Here is a 17,151-nt window from a genome sequence, read left to right as displayed (position 1 = left end):
TTCATTCTCACTCCACAGTATAAATATTTTCCACTTTCTGACTTAGCTTTGACAAAGGGTCATCGGACTCGAAACGTTAGCTCTTTTCTCTCCCTACAGATGCTGCCAGACTTGCTGAGATTTTCCAGCATTTTCTCTTTCGTTTCAGATTCCAGCATCTGCAGTAATTTGCTTTTATTATGTCATTGACCCTTTGCAGGAACGTGAAAGGTGATTATTTCTATTTTCCCAGGCTCAGTCACGCTCCCTAAGCTATGGTCTGTTCCCTTTTTTAAAAAGATTCTGACAGGAGTAAGTTGAATGCACGCTATGCGAATCCCAGAAATGTCGCCAGCCTCATATTCACGTCGCCAGTTGTGTTGACACCGCCCAGTCCCTCAACGAATAGATACTCGACTCCCATCACAGGGGTAAGCGTGATTAATTCTTTCCAGTCCAGGCTGGGTTTTTTTTTTTGGGGGGGGGGGCCAGAGTTGACTCTTTGTCTGACTCCAGTAGTGCAGACTAGTCCCAACTAAGTAGTCAGGAGCTAGGAAGAGGTAGCCAAGACACAATAGGAGAGAGGGGGGTAAGGGAAGATCCAGGGAAACAAGGAGGGGTAGCCAAACCCAGTGGGAGAGAAAAAGGGGGTAGCAGAGAAGAAGGGGGAGGAGGGAGGGTGCGGGGGGGGGGGGGGGGGGGGACACGACAATAGAAGAGAACCAGAAGGGAGAAAAGAGAGGGGAACACAAATGGAGTAGAAAACCCAGGAGAAGACAACGGCCACAACAAACACAGCAAGACGAAAGGAAGACTAAAGAATAATAATTATAATAATAACCTTTTATTGTCACAAGTATGAAGTTACTGTGAAAAGTCCCTAGTCGCCACATTCCGGCACCTGTTCGGGTAAGCTGGAATTGAACCCGCGCTGCTGGCCTTGTTCTGCATCACAAACCAGCTGTCTAGCACACTGAGCTAAAGCAGGAAGAAGGAACGGTCCAAGGCCGAAGCTCTCACAAATGAATAATAATAAAAAACTGACCAGAATGTAAATAGCATTAGGGGCACCACCCAGGCCACCCCCCCCCCCCCCCCCCACCCACTTATTGTTTTTTAAAAAAACGTTCTAATTTTGAGTATATTTGTATTTATACCATGTATAACAAAACCCAATAAAAACATTTTCTTTTAAAATCACTGGGGAACATGGAGGGGGTCACTGTTGGCAGGACTGGAAGATCCCAGACAATTTTGGCCATTATCTTGGCTAAATGGTGGGAATACGGGATAGGAATATGGAACACCCTCCAGCATTTCCACCCTGGCACGAGCAACATCAGGACAATCTGTTATCTAGGATGAATCAGAGGGTTAAAGATGAACATGGTGGCTTCCTGGTCACTGCCCCAGACCCTTCCATGAGACAGCCATTCGATTGCACAGTCTTCCCACCATGTTCATCTTTAACCCTCTGATTCATCCTACATTTTTTTTTTTATAAATGTTTTATTGAAAATTTTTTCCCAAACAACAATTTTTCCCCTCTTACAAAGCAAACGCAACAATAACAATACAGAAATTTTAAACAATACACAAGTAACAAAACCCCTTTATCTTTGACCTAAACTAACCCCCCCCCCCCTCCCCCCCCCCTCCCCCTGGGTTGCTGCTGCCGGTCATCTGTCTTCCCTCTAACGTTCCCCGAGGTAGTCGAGAAATGGCTGCCACCGCCTGGTGAACCCTTGAGCCGATCCTCTCAGGGCAAACTTTATCTGCTCCAGTTTAATGAACCCCGCCATATCATTTACCCAGGCCTCCAGTCCGGGGGGTTTCGCCTCCTTCCACATGAGTAGGATCCTGCGCCGGGCTACTAGGGACGCAAAGGCCACAACGTCAGCCTCATTCGCCTCCTGCACTCCTGGCTCTTCCGCAACTCCAAATAGAGCTAACCCCCAGCCTGGTTTGACCCGGGCCTTCACCACCCGCGAAATCACTCCCGTCACTCCCTTCCAATACCCTTCCAGTGCCGGGCATGCCCAAAACATATGTGCGTGGTTTGCCGGGCTCCCACCACACCTCCCACATTTGTCCTCCACTCCAAAGAACCTGCTCAATCTTGCTCCCGTTATGTGTGCTCTATGTAGCACCTTAAATTGAATCAGGCTAAGCCTGGCGCATGAGGAAGAGGAATTTACCCTGCTTAGGGCATCAGCCCACATACCCTCCTCTATCTCCTCCCCTAGTTCTTCTTCCCACTTTCCTTTTAGTTCGCCCACCGACTCCTCCCCCTCTTCCCTCATCTCTCGGTAAATCTCTGACACCTTGCCCTCTCCGACCCACACCCCTGAAAGCACCCTGTCCTGTATCCCCTGTGTCGGGAGCAACGGAAATTCCCTCACCTGTTGTCTAGTAAATGCCCTCACCTGCATATATCTCAAGAAATTTCCCCGGGGCAACTTATACTTTTCCTCCAATGCTCCCAAGCTCGCAAAAGTCCCATCTATAAATAAATCTCCCACCCTCCTAATTCCCAACTGGAACCAGCTCTGAAATCCTCCATCCATTCTTCCTGGGGTGAACCTATGGTTGTTCCTGATTGGGGACCCCACCAGGGCTCCCCGCACCCCTCTCTGTCGCCTCCACTGTCCCCAGATATTCAATGTTGCCGCCACCACCGGGTTCGTGGTAAACTTTTTAGGTGAGATCGGTAGCGGCGCCGTCACCAGCGCCTCTAAACTCGTCCCTTTACAGGACTTTCTCTCCAGTCTTTCCCACGCCGCTCCCTCACCCTCCATCATCCATTTACGTATCATTGCCACATTGGCGGCCCAATAGTAATCGCCCAAGTTCGGTAGTGCCAATCCTCCTCTGTCCCTACTACGCTGAAGGAACCCCCTCCTTACTCTCGGAACTTTCCCTGCCCACACGAAGCTCGTGATGCTCCTGTCTATTTTATTAAAAAAGGTCTTAGTGATTAGTATAGGGAGACATTGAAATACAAATAAGAACCTCGGGAGGACCATCATCTTAATTGCTTGCACCCTGCCCGCCAGCGATAGAGGCTGCATGTCCCACCTCTTGAAGTCCTCCTCCATTTGTTCTACCAACCGTGTCAGATTAAGTCTGTGCAAGGTTCCCCAACTCCTAGCGATCTGAATCCCCAGGTATCGGAAGTTTCTTTCCACTTTCCTTAGAGGCAAGCCTTCTATCTCTCTACTCTGGTCCCCTGGATGTATCACAAATAATTCACTCTTCCCCATGTTTAGCCTATACCCCGAGAAATCCCCGAACCCCCTCAAAATTCGCATAACCTCTATCATTCCCCCCGCTGGGTCCGACACGTATAACAATAGGTCATCCGCATATAACGAGACTCGGTGTTCTTCTCCCCCTCTAATCACCCCTCTCCATTTCCTGGAGTCTCTCAACGCCATGGCCAGAGGTTCAATTGCCAACGCGAACAACAATGGAGACAGCGGGCATCCCTGTCTTGTTCCCCTATATAGTCGGAAATACTCCGATCTATGTCGACCTGTAACTACGCTTGCCGTTGGAGCCCCATAAAGAAGTCTAACCCAGCTAATAAACCCGTTCCCAAACCCAAACCTCTTTAACACTTCCCATAAATACTCCCACTCCACCCTATCAAATGCCTTCTCTGCGTCCATTGCCGCCACTATCTCTGCCTCCCCCTCCACTGGGGGCATCATTATCACCCCTAATAGTCGTCGCACGTTAACATTCAGTTGTCTCCCTTTTACGAACCCTGTCTGATCTTCGTGCACCACCCCCGGGACACAGTCCTCTATCCTCGATGCCAGTACCTTTGCCAACAATTTGGCGTCCACGTTCAACAATGAAATGGGTCTATAGGACCCGCACTGCAACGGATCTTTATCCCTCTTCAAAATTAACGATATCGTCGCCTCCGACATCGTCGGGGGTAGAGTCCCCCCTTTCCTGGCCTCATTGAACGTCCTCACCATCAACGGGGCCAACAAGTCCACATATTTTCTGTAATACTCCACCGGGAACCCGTCTGGTCCTGGGGCCTTCCCTGCTTGCATGCTTCCCAGTCTCTTAATAACCTCGTCCACCCCAATCGGTGCCCCCAGGCCTACCACCCCCCGCTCCTCCACTTTCGGGAACCTCAATTGGTCCAGGAACTGCCGCATCCCCTCCTCTCCCTCTGGGGGTTGAGACCTATACAGTTCCTCATAGAAGGTCTTGAACACCTCATTTATCTTTCCTGCCCTTCGCACCGTGTCTCCCCTTTCGTCTCTAATTCCTCCTATCTCCCTCGCTGCTGCCCTCTTTCGCAATTGATGAGCCAACAGGCGACTCGCCTTTTCCCCATATTCATACCTCCTCCCCTGTGCCTTCCTCCACAGTACCTCCGCCTTTCTGGTGGTCAGAAGGTCAAATTCCGTCTGGAGTCGTCTCCTCTCCCTGTACAATTCCTCCTCCGGGGTCTCTGCAAATTCCCTATCCACCCTTAAAATCTCCCCCAGTAATCTTTCCCTTTCCTTGGCCTCTGTTTTCCTTTTGTGGGCCCCAATGGAGATCAGCTCTCCTCTGACCACCGCTTTTAGTGCTTCCCATACCACTCCCACAGGGACCTCGCCGTCGTCATTGACCTCCAGATATCTCTCAATACACCCCCGCACTCTTGCACACACTCCCTCATCCGCCATCAGTCCCACATCTAATCGCCAGAGTGTTCTCTGCTCCCTTTCCTCTCCTAATTCCAGGTCCACCCAATGTGGGGCATGATCCGAAACCGCTATGGCTGAGTATTCGGCTTCTTCCACCCTAGAGATCAACGACCTTCCCAAAACAAAAAAATCTATCCGGGAGTACACTTTATGGACATGGGAGAAGAAGGAAAACTCCCTAGCCCTAGGTCTAAGAAATCGCCATGGATCCACTCCCCCCATTTGGTCCATAAACCCCTTAAGTACCTTGGCCGCTGCCGGCCTTCTTCCGGTCCTTGAGCTGGATCTATCTAGCCCCGGGTCCAGCACCGTATTAAAGTCCCCTCCTAAAATCAAGTTTCCTACCTCCAGGTCCGGTATACGCCCCAGCATCCGTCTCATAAATCCCGCATCGTCCCAGTTTGGGGCATACACGTTAACCAACACGACCTCCATTCCCTCCAGCCTGCCACTCACCATTACATATCTACCTCCGCTATCTGCTACGATGTTCTTTGCTTCAAATGCGACCTGTTTCCCCACCAAAATGGCCACCCCTCTATTCTTTGCGTCCAGTCCTGAGTGGAACACCTGTCCCACCCATCCTTTCCTTAGCCTAACTTGGTCCGCCACCTTTAGGTGCGTCTCTTGGAGCATAACCACGTCTGCCCTTAGTCCTTTCAAATGCGCGAGCACTCTGGCCCTTTTTATCGGTCCGTTCAGGCCTCTCACGTTCCACGTGATCAGCCTCACTAGGGGGCTACCTGCCCCCCTCCCGTGTCGACTAGCCATTACCTTCTCTAGGCCAGTCCCATATCCCGCCTCCGCGCTCCCGCTCGCTCCCCCAGCGTCGCACACCATCCCCCCCCACCCACTCTTTAGCCATTTCCTTTTGGATTTCCGCAGCAGCAACCCAGTTGTCCCCCACCCCCCCCCCCTCCCTCCCCCCCTCCCCGCTAGATCTCTTTCTAGCATGATTGCTCCCCCCATATTACTTCCGTAAGTCAGCTGACTTCAACTGACCCCGGCTACTCCTGCTCACTCCTCGACCCCCCCCATGTGGGGAACTCCCATCCGCCTTGCGCCTGTCTTCCCGCCTTATTCTTTCTGGTGCGGGAACATCCCTTTACCTGACCCGCCTCTTATGGCGCAGCTCCCTTTCCCCTCCCCCTCCCCTTCCCCATTCTCCAACTATGTCCCGTCTTTCCCCCCTCACCGGCGCCCACATTTCCCCAATGTCTCCCCCCTTCCCTGTTTAATTCTCAATTAACTTCCACCGTAACATTAACAATAACATTTCCTGCAGCATCAGTCCCTCAGTTCCGATCCAATTTCTCTTCTTTGATGAAGGTCCATGCTTCCTCCGCCGTCTCGAAATAATGGTGTCTCTCCTGATACGTGACCCATAGTCTTGCCGGTTGCAGCATCCCGAACTTCACCTTCCTTTTATGCAACACCTCTTTGGCTCGGTTGAAGCTCGCCCTCCTTCTCGCCACCTCCGCACTCCAATCCTGGTATACCCGTACCACTGCATTCTCCCATCTGCTACTCCGCACCTTTTTAGCCCATCTCAGGACCTCTTCTCTATCCTTAAGGCGGTAAAATCGCACGATTATCACCCTGGGTGGTTCTCCCGCTTTTGGTCTTCTCGCCGGAATCCGATTTGCCCACTCCACCTCCAAGGGGCCCGTAGGGGCCTCAGCACCCATCAGTGAGCTCAGCATCGTACTTGCGTACGTTCCACAGTCCACTCCTTCCACACCCTCAGGGAGACCCAGTATCCGAAGGTTCTTCCTTCGCGCTCCATTTTCTAGGGCTTCGATCCTTTCAGTACACTTTTTATGAAGTGCCTCGTGCGTCTGTGTCTTAACCGCCAGGCCCAGGATCTCGTCCTCAATATCTGTCACCTTCTGCTCCACCACGCGGAGCTCTGTCTCCTGGGTCTTTAATGTCTCCTTGAGCCCCTCAATTGCCTGTAGCAACGGGGTCAGCACCTCCCTCTTCAGCAGCTCCACGCACCGTCTCACAATTTCATGCTCAGGCCCCCATGTCGCCTGCGCTTTCTCCGCCGCCATCTTGTACTTCTCTCTTTCTGACCCTTTGGTCGACGATTCCTCGCGCTGCAGCCGCCGCCGCCGGTTTTTTCCTCCTTCGTTTGGGGGGGACCCCCTTCTCACACGCCCCACACCGGGTTGCGTCGTCGAAAAATTCCCCGTTGGGGCTCTTAAAAGAGCCCGAAGGTCCGTCGGAGCTGGAGCCGCCGAAGCGTGCGGCTAGCTAGGCATCACCGCAACCGGAAGTCCCTTCAGTGGCCTTGATGAGGTCTTTTCACAGTTGTTCCCTCTGCTGCTAGAATTCACCTTTGATACAGGCCCTCAGGTCAGCTTGCAGCTTTAAGCTTGCCCTTCCCCCGCCTGCATGCTGGAAGAGGCCCTGTTTATCCTGCAGTTGCAGCCAAATCTTTTACTGTTTCTGCGTGTGTCTGGCAACCAAGAGACATACCCTTCCTGGGGGACACTGTCGGGGGAATATTGCAGCCTTCTTTCCACACCGGGAAATGTCAAACAAATGCCGTGGGGGCCCTGTAAAAGAGCCCAAAAGTCCGTTCCAAGCAGGAGCTGCCGAATATGCGACCTAGCTCTGCATAGCCGCACCCGGAAGTCCTGATTCATCCTACATAACAGATTGTCCTGATGTTGCTCGTGCCAGAGTGGAAATGCTGTGGGGTGTTCCATATTCCTATCCCGTATTCCCACCATTTTGCAACTAATCATGCCGGACTATCATTGGGCCGATGTTTCATCAGCAAAGCATAGGGGGATAATTCCAGAAGTGGGGGCATGAGCAAGGAGTCAACATGTTGTATAGAAAATCATTGAGGCTATTGTATTGTGGGATGAGGAGGACCTCTAGGGACAAGGGGGCAAATGTGGGAAGATGATCATAGGCCTCTTGGGTGTATCATGGGAGGGATCTGGAAATACTATGGGGAGCTAAGGTATATGAGGAGCTCTGGGTGTATCATTATGGGGGGAGTTACATTGGGGGGTCTGAGGGGGTGTATATATTTGTTGTGCTAAGTCGGGGTGTTAACGTTAATTTATTATTTATGTACAGTGGGGAGGGGGGTATGGAGGGTTGCCTTTTTGGACTGTGTTTTATACTTAACCCTGTTGGGTTCCTTTTTCATTTTGTTATTGATATTTTGTGAAAGCCTTAATAAAAAATGTTTTTTTTTTTAAATGATGGGGGGAGATGGGGGGTAAGGAACAAAGTGCGTGGAGAGCCAGATCAGAGAGATTTGACAAAATATGAGATACGCGGTTTCAAGGTCAGAAACTGCAGCCGGTGTGTGGAATGAGTTAATCAAATAACCTCAGTATTCCCTGGCTAAGGATAAATCAGGCAATGTACCTGTTGTTGATTAGCAACTACTGGAGTGTGTGTGTGTCTACATTAGACAAGGGATTCAACTGTGGTGCCCCACCCCACCCCACCCCACCATACAGCTGTACAACTTGCTGAGACACAGACTAGGCTCAATCTTGACAATGAATGATGTGGAGATGCCGGCGTTGGACTGGGGTGAGCACAGTAAGAAGTCTTACAATGTCACATTACATTCATCCCCCACCATCTGACCTGGGCTTGCAAATTCCTGGCTTGAGACAATTCACACCTCTTTAACCTGGGGTTACCCCTATCTCTGGATCTGTAAAGACTTAATTACCTGCAAATGCTTGCACTCAAAGCATTGTCTTGTATCTTTGACTTTGTCTATATATATGTTTCTGGAACATACCTCTTCATTCACCTGAGGAAGGAGCAGTGCTCCGAAAGCTAGTGTTTGAAACAAACCTGTTGGACTTTAACCTGGTGTTGTTGACAATTAATGATTTGGTTATGGTAGTCATGAGTACCAACAGACTAGATGCAGTAGGGAGTCTGTGTCTACAGGAGAGGAGGGAGGAAACTGTTGAGAAGGAGCACGCAGCTCTCCTTCAGAGCTTTTACATTCTCTCAATTTGGAGGGGGCGGTTTCTGAACCTATGGAACTGTGCTCAACACACTAGGACATCTGTTCTTTGTGAGGGCAGGCAGGACATGATTTAAAAACTTGACACTGTCCAGCTTTCTTTGCTGCCGAAACATACAAGAGGGCGATTGCGCCTGTTGCAAATCCCGCCATGTCATGAGAGAGCCCCAAAACGGGATTTGTTATTTCTCCTTCTACGGCCCGCTCCAGCTGCGTGATCAGGATCTCACCCAGAAAGGACAAAAATCTGTTTGCAATTCATTCGTAATTCATTTAAATCTCGATGATGTGGCGATGCCGGCGTTGGACTGGGGTGAGCACAGTAAGAAGTCTTACAACACCAGGTTAAAGTCCAACAGGTTTGTTTCAAATCACTAGCTTTCGGAGTACTGCTCCTTCCTCAGGTGAAGCGAGATTGAATTTGAATATAGTGGCCTCCTAATGTCCACCTGACCCCCAGCAGGAATCACTACTAACCCCTAAAAGTGCCAGGGACACCGAAGGGGAGCAAGGGGGTGAGTACCCTCTCTACACTTACCTCCAGAGTGCCGAGGGGGGTCCTTTACTGGAGGTGGGGGTTGGGACTATTTGGGCTGGGTTGAAGGGCTCAGGTCCGGGGTCTTTCCTGGAATAGGAATTATTCCCTCTGTGGCCTTGAAAATCTTTAAACTCTCTCCCGGCATGTCAATTTCAGTGATCTGTCAGATTAAGGTAAAAGTCTTCCCTCTGTAGCCATCAAACCTTTGAGGTCTTTTCCAGCATGTCAAGTTCAAAGATCTGTCAGATGTAGGTAAAAGTCTTCCCTCTGTAGCCTTCAAACCACTGATGTCTCTCCCAGCATGTCAATATCAATGATATGTCAGATGATGGTAAAAGTCTTCCCTTTAATGTGTTGGAAACCTTTGGTTGGCACTGTCAGGTTTCCAGGGGGGCAGTGCCAGGTCGGTAATGCCAAGGGGCAGGGGGCCTGAAAGGGAGGATCTTAAAGGGGGCAGCCCTGAACAGGGGAGTGTCTTTGGTGAACCCATAGAGGGGTGTCGCTCAATCAGAGGAGGGGGCCTTGCCAGAGATTTGGGGATGTCTGGAGTGTTATTCTGAGATCTATGAGGATCCGGCCTTTCCAGCTTCTTCAGGTCCTATTGGTGTGAATCATCCCTGGTTCCAAAGAATTTCTAAGTATGGGTGGATTGCAAGCTGGATCGCGCCGATCCACCTGGCAGGAATCGTACCTCCTTTCCCGCTGGAGGCCACACTTGGAAATCTTTTGGGAGAATTCCGCTCATCACATCGATGCCCCTCCTCTGTGAGTTTACTGCTGTGCCATCCAGTACAGTCTCTCGTATGGATGATGCAACTTACATTTCTCTCTCTTGCAGTTCTCAAGTCCGGGTTCCGCAATGGCAACAGAAGTGACCCAGACACTCCTGTACTGCTTTCTGTGGGTTCTGAAGAATGCCGATGATGCGACCATTAAAGGATGGCTGCAGAGACTTCCAACCCAGCACCTCCTCCATTTCCTGGAGCTTCTCGACCTCTGTGTGTCCAACTTTGAGTATGAGGTCAGAGGGTGACAGATACACAAGTAAAAAATAAATGGTTTTAGAATTTCACTAAATCCAGTGAGTTTACTTCCCAAAGCAGTAATTGAATGATCCTTATGGAGAAATGTTTTCTCCTGATGATGGTGCCCTGTATTCCTGGGGGAATGGTGATTTGGGGGGACACCTATACCACCCGGGGCACTAAGTTCACAGTGGGCAGTTAGCGGCGTGCACAGCTGCATAGGTGCCTTACAGGCTGCAGCAATGGTGTTCTGTGCCTGTCCGCCGCAACCCCACGGTGCATCTCCTGGCCACTCCCCACGGCCCTGGCAGAAGCCCCCTAGCCAACGGCAAAACTGTCAGCACACTATGGCCCAACACAGATTTCCATCTCACTCGGGTGAAATTAGCACTGCCGGTGCCACCCAAACCACCTTTTGTTGCTTCTTTTCCTCCACCACCCTTCAGTGATAGATTGAGGCGCTGAGTGAGAACAGCCCAACTTTGAATGGCCTATGTTCCTCCCAGGACAGTGACAAACGGGGCCTGCTGCAGCCTGTGGCTGTGACTAAGGCGCTGCGAATGATATTTTAATTGATTTATGATCATGGCATCACCTTACCATATGGGCCAACTGTCCCAGTGGAGCAGCTATTGATACTCTTGTGTGTTGGAATCTAGAGCTGGCGTTGTGGAGTTCATGTTAGGGCAGATCGAATAGAGTCTGCAGGAGGGACAAAATGGGCTGTCAGGCCTCACATCCCGCTTGTACTCCTCGTGTTGCTGTGTGCGTTGTGTCGAGAGAGGAAGTGGCTTTGTTATTGGAGTAAGGTGCGAATGACGCCCACATTATGTCCATCCACAGGGCCAGCCATCCACAGAACAGATCAGCAGCCATATTTACAGGAAGTCGAGGGACATGAAGGCGAGGCTGGAGGAATCCATCTTCGGAACCACAGGAGCCCGAAAGGAAATGATGAAACGCCGGGAATATCCAGGTGAAGGACGACCGGCCTCCGGCATTAATTGTTCAACCGCCCCCCACAGTCTGGTTCAGGCGACCCCACCTCTTGATCTTCAAAACAAGTGCAGTTCTTTGAATTTCTTCACCCAATTTCATAGAATCCTTACAGAATCAGAGATTCCCTACAGTGCCGAAGGGGGCGATTTAGCCCATCGGATCAGAGCCAGGCTTCAAAATCATGGGGGCTTCTTCATCACTAGGGCAGGTGGCTGGCCAGCTGCCCAAATGTAAAAATCTACCCCGAGTGTGTAAATCTGCAAGCGATATTGTGGATGAGACCTCACCAATGTCTGAAAGCCCCCCAACCTGTGTTGCTTTCTGTCTGCTCTCTTAAATCTCACCTGCATTTTTTGTGTTCAGGAATTGACAGGTTGTTCCCCCCGGTGAGTGTCAGCCTGCAGGAGAAGGTACGCTGGCGGAAGGACCTGACACAGTGGCGTCAGGCTGTTGATAAAGACAAGTAAGAGGGCACCATTTTCTGCATCAGTTCACAACGTAATATTTGTTTGTATTTATGGGTGTGTGTGTGTATGTGTGAGGAAAAAGGGGATGAAATTGTCCCTGAATGGTAACTCAAAATAGGCAGAAGCAAATCCGCAATATGTTGAACATAAGAACTGGAAGTAGACAATTCAGCCCCTCGAGTCCACTCCACCATTCAATATAATCATGGCAGATCTCCTCTCAGCCTCGACTCCACTTTCCTGCCCGTTCTCCATAACCCTTCAACCCATTATTAATTAAAAATCTGTCTTTCTCCTCAAATTGACTCAATGTCCCAGCGTCCACTGCACTCTGGGGTAGTGAATTCCACAGATTCATGACCCTTTGAGAGAAGTAGTTTCTCCTCATCTCTGTTTTAAATCTGCTACTCCTTATCCTAAAAACTATGACCTCTCGTTTAAGATTGCGCCACAAGAGGAAGCATCCACTCTATGTCTACTTTATCAATATCTTTTATCTTATATACCTCAATTTGATCTCCCCTCATTCTTCTAAACTCTATAGAGAGTAGAGGCCTGAACTGCTCAATCTCTCTTCATAAGACAAATCCCTCATCTCTGGAAACAATGTTGTGAACCTCCTCTGAACTGCCTCGAATGCAATTACATCCCTCCTCAAATAAGGTAACCAGAACTATACACAGGTGCAGTCTCACCAATGCCTTGTATAGTTGCAGCAGCTCATCCCTACTGCCTTCTTTATTACCTGCTGCACCTGTATGCTAGATTTCTGCGATTCATGCACGAGGGCTCCCAGGTCCCTCTGCATCGAAGCACTCTGAAGTTTCTCTCCATTTAGATAAGTTGCCTTTCCACTTTTCCGACCAAAAACATGCTTATCCACGTTAAATTACATCTGCCAAATTCTGGCCCACACACCTAACCTACCTATATCGATTTGTAAATTTCTTGGGCAGGATTCTCTGACCCTCTGCCGGGCCGGAGAATCGTCAGGGGGCGGCGTGAATCCCGCCCCGGCGCCGGCTGCCGAATTCTCCGGCGCCGTTTTTTTGGCAGAAGCGGGAATCGCGCCACGCCGGTCGGGGGCCGTTGGCAGCGGCCCCCCCCGGCGATTCTCCGCTCCGCGATGGGCTGAGCAGCCGCCAGTTTTTGGCCAGTCCCACCGGCGTAAATTACACAAGGTTCTTACCGGCGGGACCTGGCTCTGCGGGCGGCCTGTGGAGTCCTGGGGTGGGGGGGGGGGGGGGGGGGGGGCGCGGGGGGATCTGGCCCCGGGGAGGGCCCTCACGGTGGCCTGGCCCGCGATCGGTGCCCACCGATCTGCGGGCGGGCCTGTGCCGTGGGGGCACTCTTTGCCTCCGCGCCGGCCTCTGTAAAGCTCAGCCATGGCCGGCGCGGAGAAGAAACCCCCTGCGCATGCGCAGGAATCACGGCAGTGGTTCTGGGAACACGCAGGCGCTGTCTGTGTGGTGTTTCCACTTTCTCTCTGTGTCTGCGTGGGTTTCCTCCGGGTGCTCCGGTTTCCTCCCACAGTCCCAACGATGTGCAGGTTAGGTGGATTGGCCATGCCCCTTAGTGTCCAAACAAAAAGGGTAAGTTGGGTTACAGGGATAGGGTGAGGTTGTGGGCCTAGGTAGGGTGCTCTTTCAGAGGGTCGCTGCAGACCCAATGGGCCAAATGGCCTCCATCTGCACTGTAGTGATTCTATGATTGCAACTTACTATCCCAACTATTTCAGTGTCATCTGGAAATGTGGCTATAGTACCTTTTAACCCTGCATCCAAGTGTTTGATATATATTGTAAATGGTTGGGGCCTGAGGACTAAACACCGTTGGCACCCCACTGGTTACATCTTGCCAACCAGAAAAAGGCACATTTATCCTGACTCTCTGCCTTTTGTCAAGTGTCTTCTGTCCAAGCCAACAAATTACCCCTCATCCCAAGTGATCTTATCTTGTCTATGACCATTTTGTGTAGCCCCTTATCAAATACCTTCTGGAAGTCCAGATATGCTACATCTACAGGATGCCCTTTATCCACTTGTGAAATCTTCGACGAACTCTAGAAAATTTGGCTTGGCCAATCCACCTAACCTGCACATCGTTGGGACTGTAGGAGGAAACCGGGGCACCCGGAGGAAACCCACGCAGACACAGAGAGAAAGTGGAAACACCACACAGACAGTGACCCAAGGCTGGAATTGAACCCGGGTCCCTGGCAATGTGTGGCATCCGTGCTAACCACTGTGCCACACAGTGCCGCCCATGCTGCAATGATGAAATAAGGGGTGGGATTCTCCGGGATACCTTCGGGGGCTAGGCTGGCGCTGGAGTTGTTGGCGCTGCGCCAACCGGCTCCGAAGGTTCTCCGCCGGCCGACGCGAGTTGGCGCAGGAGCGCCAGCGTGTTCCCAGAACCGCTGGCATGATTCCTGCACATGCGCAGGGGGCTTCTTCTCCGCGCCGGCCATGGTGGAGCTTTACAGCGGCCGGCGCGGAGAGAAGGAGTGCCCCCACGGCACAGGCCTGCCCGCAGATCGGTGGTCCCTGATCGCGGGCCAGGCCACCGTGGGGGCCCCCCCCCCACCAGGGCCAGATCCCCCCGCGCCCCCCCCAAGGACTCCGCAGGCCGCCCGCAGAGCCAGGACCCGCCGGTAAGAACCTTGTGTAATTTACGCCGGCAGGACTGGCCAAAAATGGGCGGCCGCTCGGCCCATCGCGGAACGGAGAATCGCCGGGGGGGCCGCCTCCTCAGCACTGACGTGTTCTGAAAGCTGGTCTTTCTTGTGTAGCTCAGACACTCACTGAACAGACTGTGGCTTTCTTTTCCCATGTTCCTGAGGTGACAGAAGAGCTTCAGCTAAATTGAGGAATGTTTCTAATGGCTCATAAATCCTTCTCTGTCCCTTAGCAAAGTTTCGTCTGATGAGAAGCCTTCACCAATTGCCACATTTCATTGCAAAGGCTTCCTCTCACAGGAGCCCAGGGGCAACTTCACTGGTTCCCTCTTCCCCAGCAAAGAATATGAGAGGAGGGACATTGTGTACTTATTGACGCATTCAGAAATGTTTTGAAAGGGAATTTAATCTACCCGTCTTGGGTCCCTGCCTACTGGTTAGAGAATTGGTAGAAAACTGTGCCCCTTCAGTGGGGGAGGCCCGACTTGAATGAAGTGTCTCTCGGGCACTTAACTGTCACGATCCGGGCTTCCCTGGGACTTAGGACCACAGCGGCAGAATCCTGCCCGCTGAAGCTGCCAGCCAATCATAGGTTCGGAGCAGCGGCTGCTACTAGTAACACAGCGAGGCTTTCACCGGAGATCATCGCTGGATCCTTAGAGAGGAGTAGGATGGGGTTGGGGGACACTGGGAGGGGAAGGGGGGTGGGGGTGGGAGGGGGATGGGGGTCACTCGTGAGGGGCGGGAGTCGGGGTCCAGATGCAAGAGCAGCAGTGTGTTTCTCAGCAGACTCCCCATAATCTAGTCTCTCAATCGGGCACTAAATGTCTTTGAAACGGAGACCCTGCCCCCAGGAGGCCACAGTCAAATCTGACCGGGTTTGCTGGATGGCGTTCAAGAAGCATGGGAAACCATGGGAGTTCGGGAGAATCCCTGAGCCACGAGTAAATCTCAGCAGCCTACGCGTTCGTGACCACAGTGCCTCAGTAATAAGTTTGATTAGCTAACGGCCGGGTTCCCCGTGTCAGCCCATTCCACCCGCTGACTTAATGGGGATTTCCCACGGCCAGGCGCGTTCTGAGCTGCTTCATTAAACCCAGCTCACTAATTTCCACAGGAGAGCATAGTCACAAGCCAGAAAGATGGAGGATGAAAGGACAGTTAATTGTGATGTGTTGGGCAGGTGGGTTCGATGTGGACTGCACTCGATGCAGGGAAGTTAGAAACAGACGTCTAACACAGGAGAAGATCCAACACTGTTTTATTCAACTAGATGAACTGCTGTACATATTCAGCTGTGGGTCGACACTATACTGATCTGACTAGTGACCTTTTAGTAGCCTGATCAGACTTACTAGCTACCGCATGGTGTTTGCACTGTGCTAGCTCATGGACTCTGACTGTCTCAGTGGCTGGGTCCCGAGAGAGCGGGAAACCTAGTGCCCTCTGGCTTTATCGTGGTAGTGTCCTGTCTGCTGATTGGCTGTGCTGTGTTGTGTGCTTACTGGTCATCCTATGTGTCAATCACTGCCTGTCTGCATCTCATTATATACATGAGTGGATATTATGACAAATTGTAATGTCTTTACCCAGAGAGGATGGTAAATGTGTGGAATGAACTGCCCGCAGAGGTAGTTGAGGGCAGATTGTACCGGCAAATTCTAGAGAGAGTTGGGTGCCTGTGAAGGCTGCGGGAAGTGTCATGAGATCTGAGATTTCCTGGACACTGGATCTGGGAGTAGTTCCCATTTTTGTTTGTTCCAATATTCCTGCCTCCAACTTGACATAATGTGTTTCCAGCTCTGATGCTAACCCAGTGATGTTTTGAAAATCTGTTATCTCAGGTCAAAGTTGGAACTTCAACAAGAAGCATTGGTCAGTGGGAACTTGACCGTGGAGACTAACCTGATTGTGCTGGACACCCTGGAACTGGTGATGCAGGTATGAGATGTAGTCATCCTCTTTTACCAACCCCCCACACCACTCCACCCTCACAAGCCACTACCCCTCAGCCCCTCCTTGCCCACTGTTTAACAATCGACAAATAAAGTTCAACAGAATTACCACCGTGAAAAATCATCTGGTGTTCACGCTCAAGGACTTAGATTGTCAAAGGGATTGTTCTTAATGGGTGGCACGGTGGCACAGCGGTTCGCCAGTTGACCCACAGCGCCAGGGTCCCGGGTTCAATCCCAGCCTTGGATGACTGTCTGTGTCGTTCTCCCCGTCGCTCGGTGAGTTTCCTCCGGGTGTCCCAGTTTCCTCCCACAGTCGGGGCGCAGGGGTATGGTCCTGGCTGGGCTGCTCCTTCGGAGGGTTGGTGCAGACTCGATGGATCGAACGGCCTCCTTCTGCACTGTAACGATTCTATGATTCTGAGTTTATGCTGCTGGAATATTGTCCCTCGTGGTCTGAGAGTCAATCTATCCCTTTATCTTTGATAGTTGCAAAATCAAAACTCCAAACTCTAACATTGTAAAATTTCACCAAAAGATGCTTGATTAATCCTTTACTGTAAACACATCTGTTGGTGCTTCCGGTAGCTGCTCATTCTCACTTGCTGAGTAATTTTAGTTTCATCAGTTACCCAGTTTCCCAGTCACTCTCACCCACATAGAGGTTTAATATTGCCCTTCCTCAAATCTGCTGGTAATATGAACTCTTGGGTTTATATACTAACAGTACTGTTGATTACAGCTATGACATATCTGAGGATTAAGATAAGATTCATCA

The 17,151-nt window shown here is 51.1% G+C and overlaps 1 protein-coding gene across 1 annotated transcript in view; it reads left to right on the top strand.

Moving 5' to 3' along the window:
• Positions 1–17,151, top strand: part of LOC140395143 (dedicator of cytokinesis protein 7-like) — a 353,436-nt gene that overhangs the window by 248,924 nt on the left and 87,361 nt on the right. Inside the window, exons 28-32 of the mRNA XM_072482618.1 lie at positions 280–410; positions 10,089–10,271; positions 11,119–11,251; positions 11,638–11,737; positions 16,263–16,359. Coding sequence (XP_072338719.1) covers positions 280–410; positions 10,089–10,271; positions 11,119–11,251; positions 11,638–11,737; positions 16,263–16,359 — 644 coding nt within the window. The remainder of the gene's footprint in view (positions 1–279; positions 411–10,088; positions 10,272–11,118; positions 11,252–11,637; positions 11,738–16,262; positions 16,360–17,151) is intronic.

Source organism: Scyliorhinus torazame, chromosome 18 (genome assembly GCF_047496885.1).
Source record: "Scyliorhinus torazame isolate Kashiwa2021f chromosome 18, sScyTor2.1, whole genome shotgun sequence".
Taxonomy (NCBI): domain Eukaryota; kingdom Metazoa; phylum Chordata; class Chondrichthyes; order Carcharhiniformes; family Scyliorhinidae; genus Scyliorhinus; species Scyliorhinus torazame.
The sequence above is the reverse complement of the archived record's forward strand: the minus strand, read 5'-3'. Positions and strand labels throughout refer to the sequence as shown.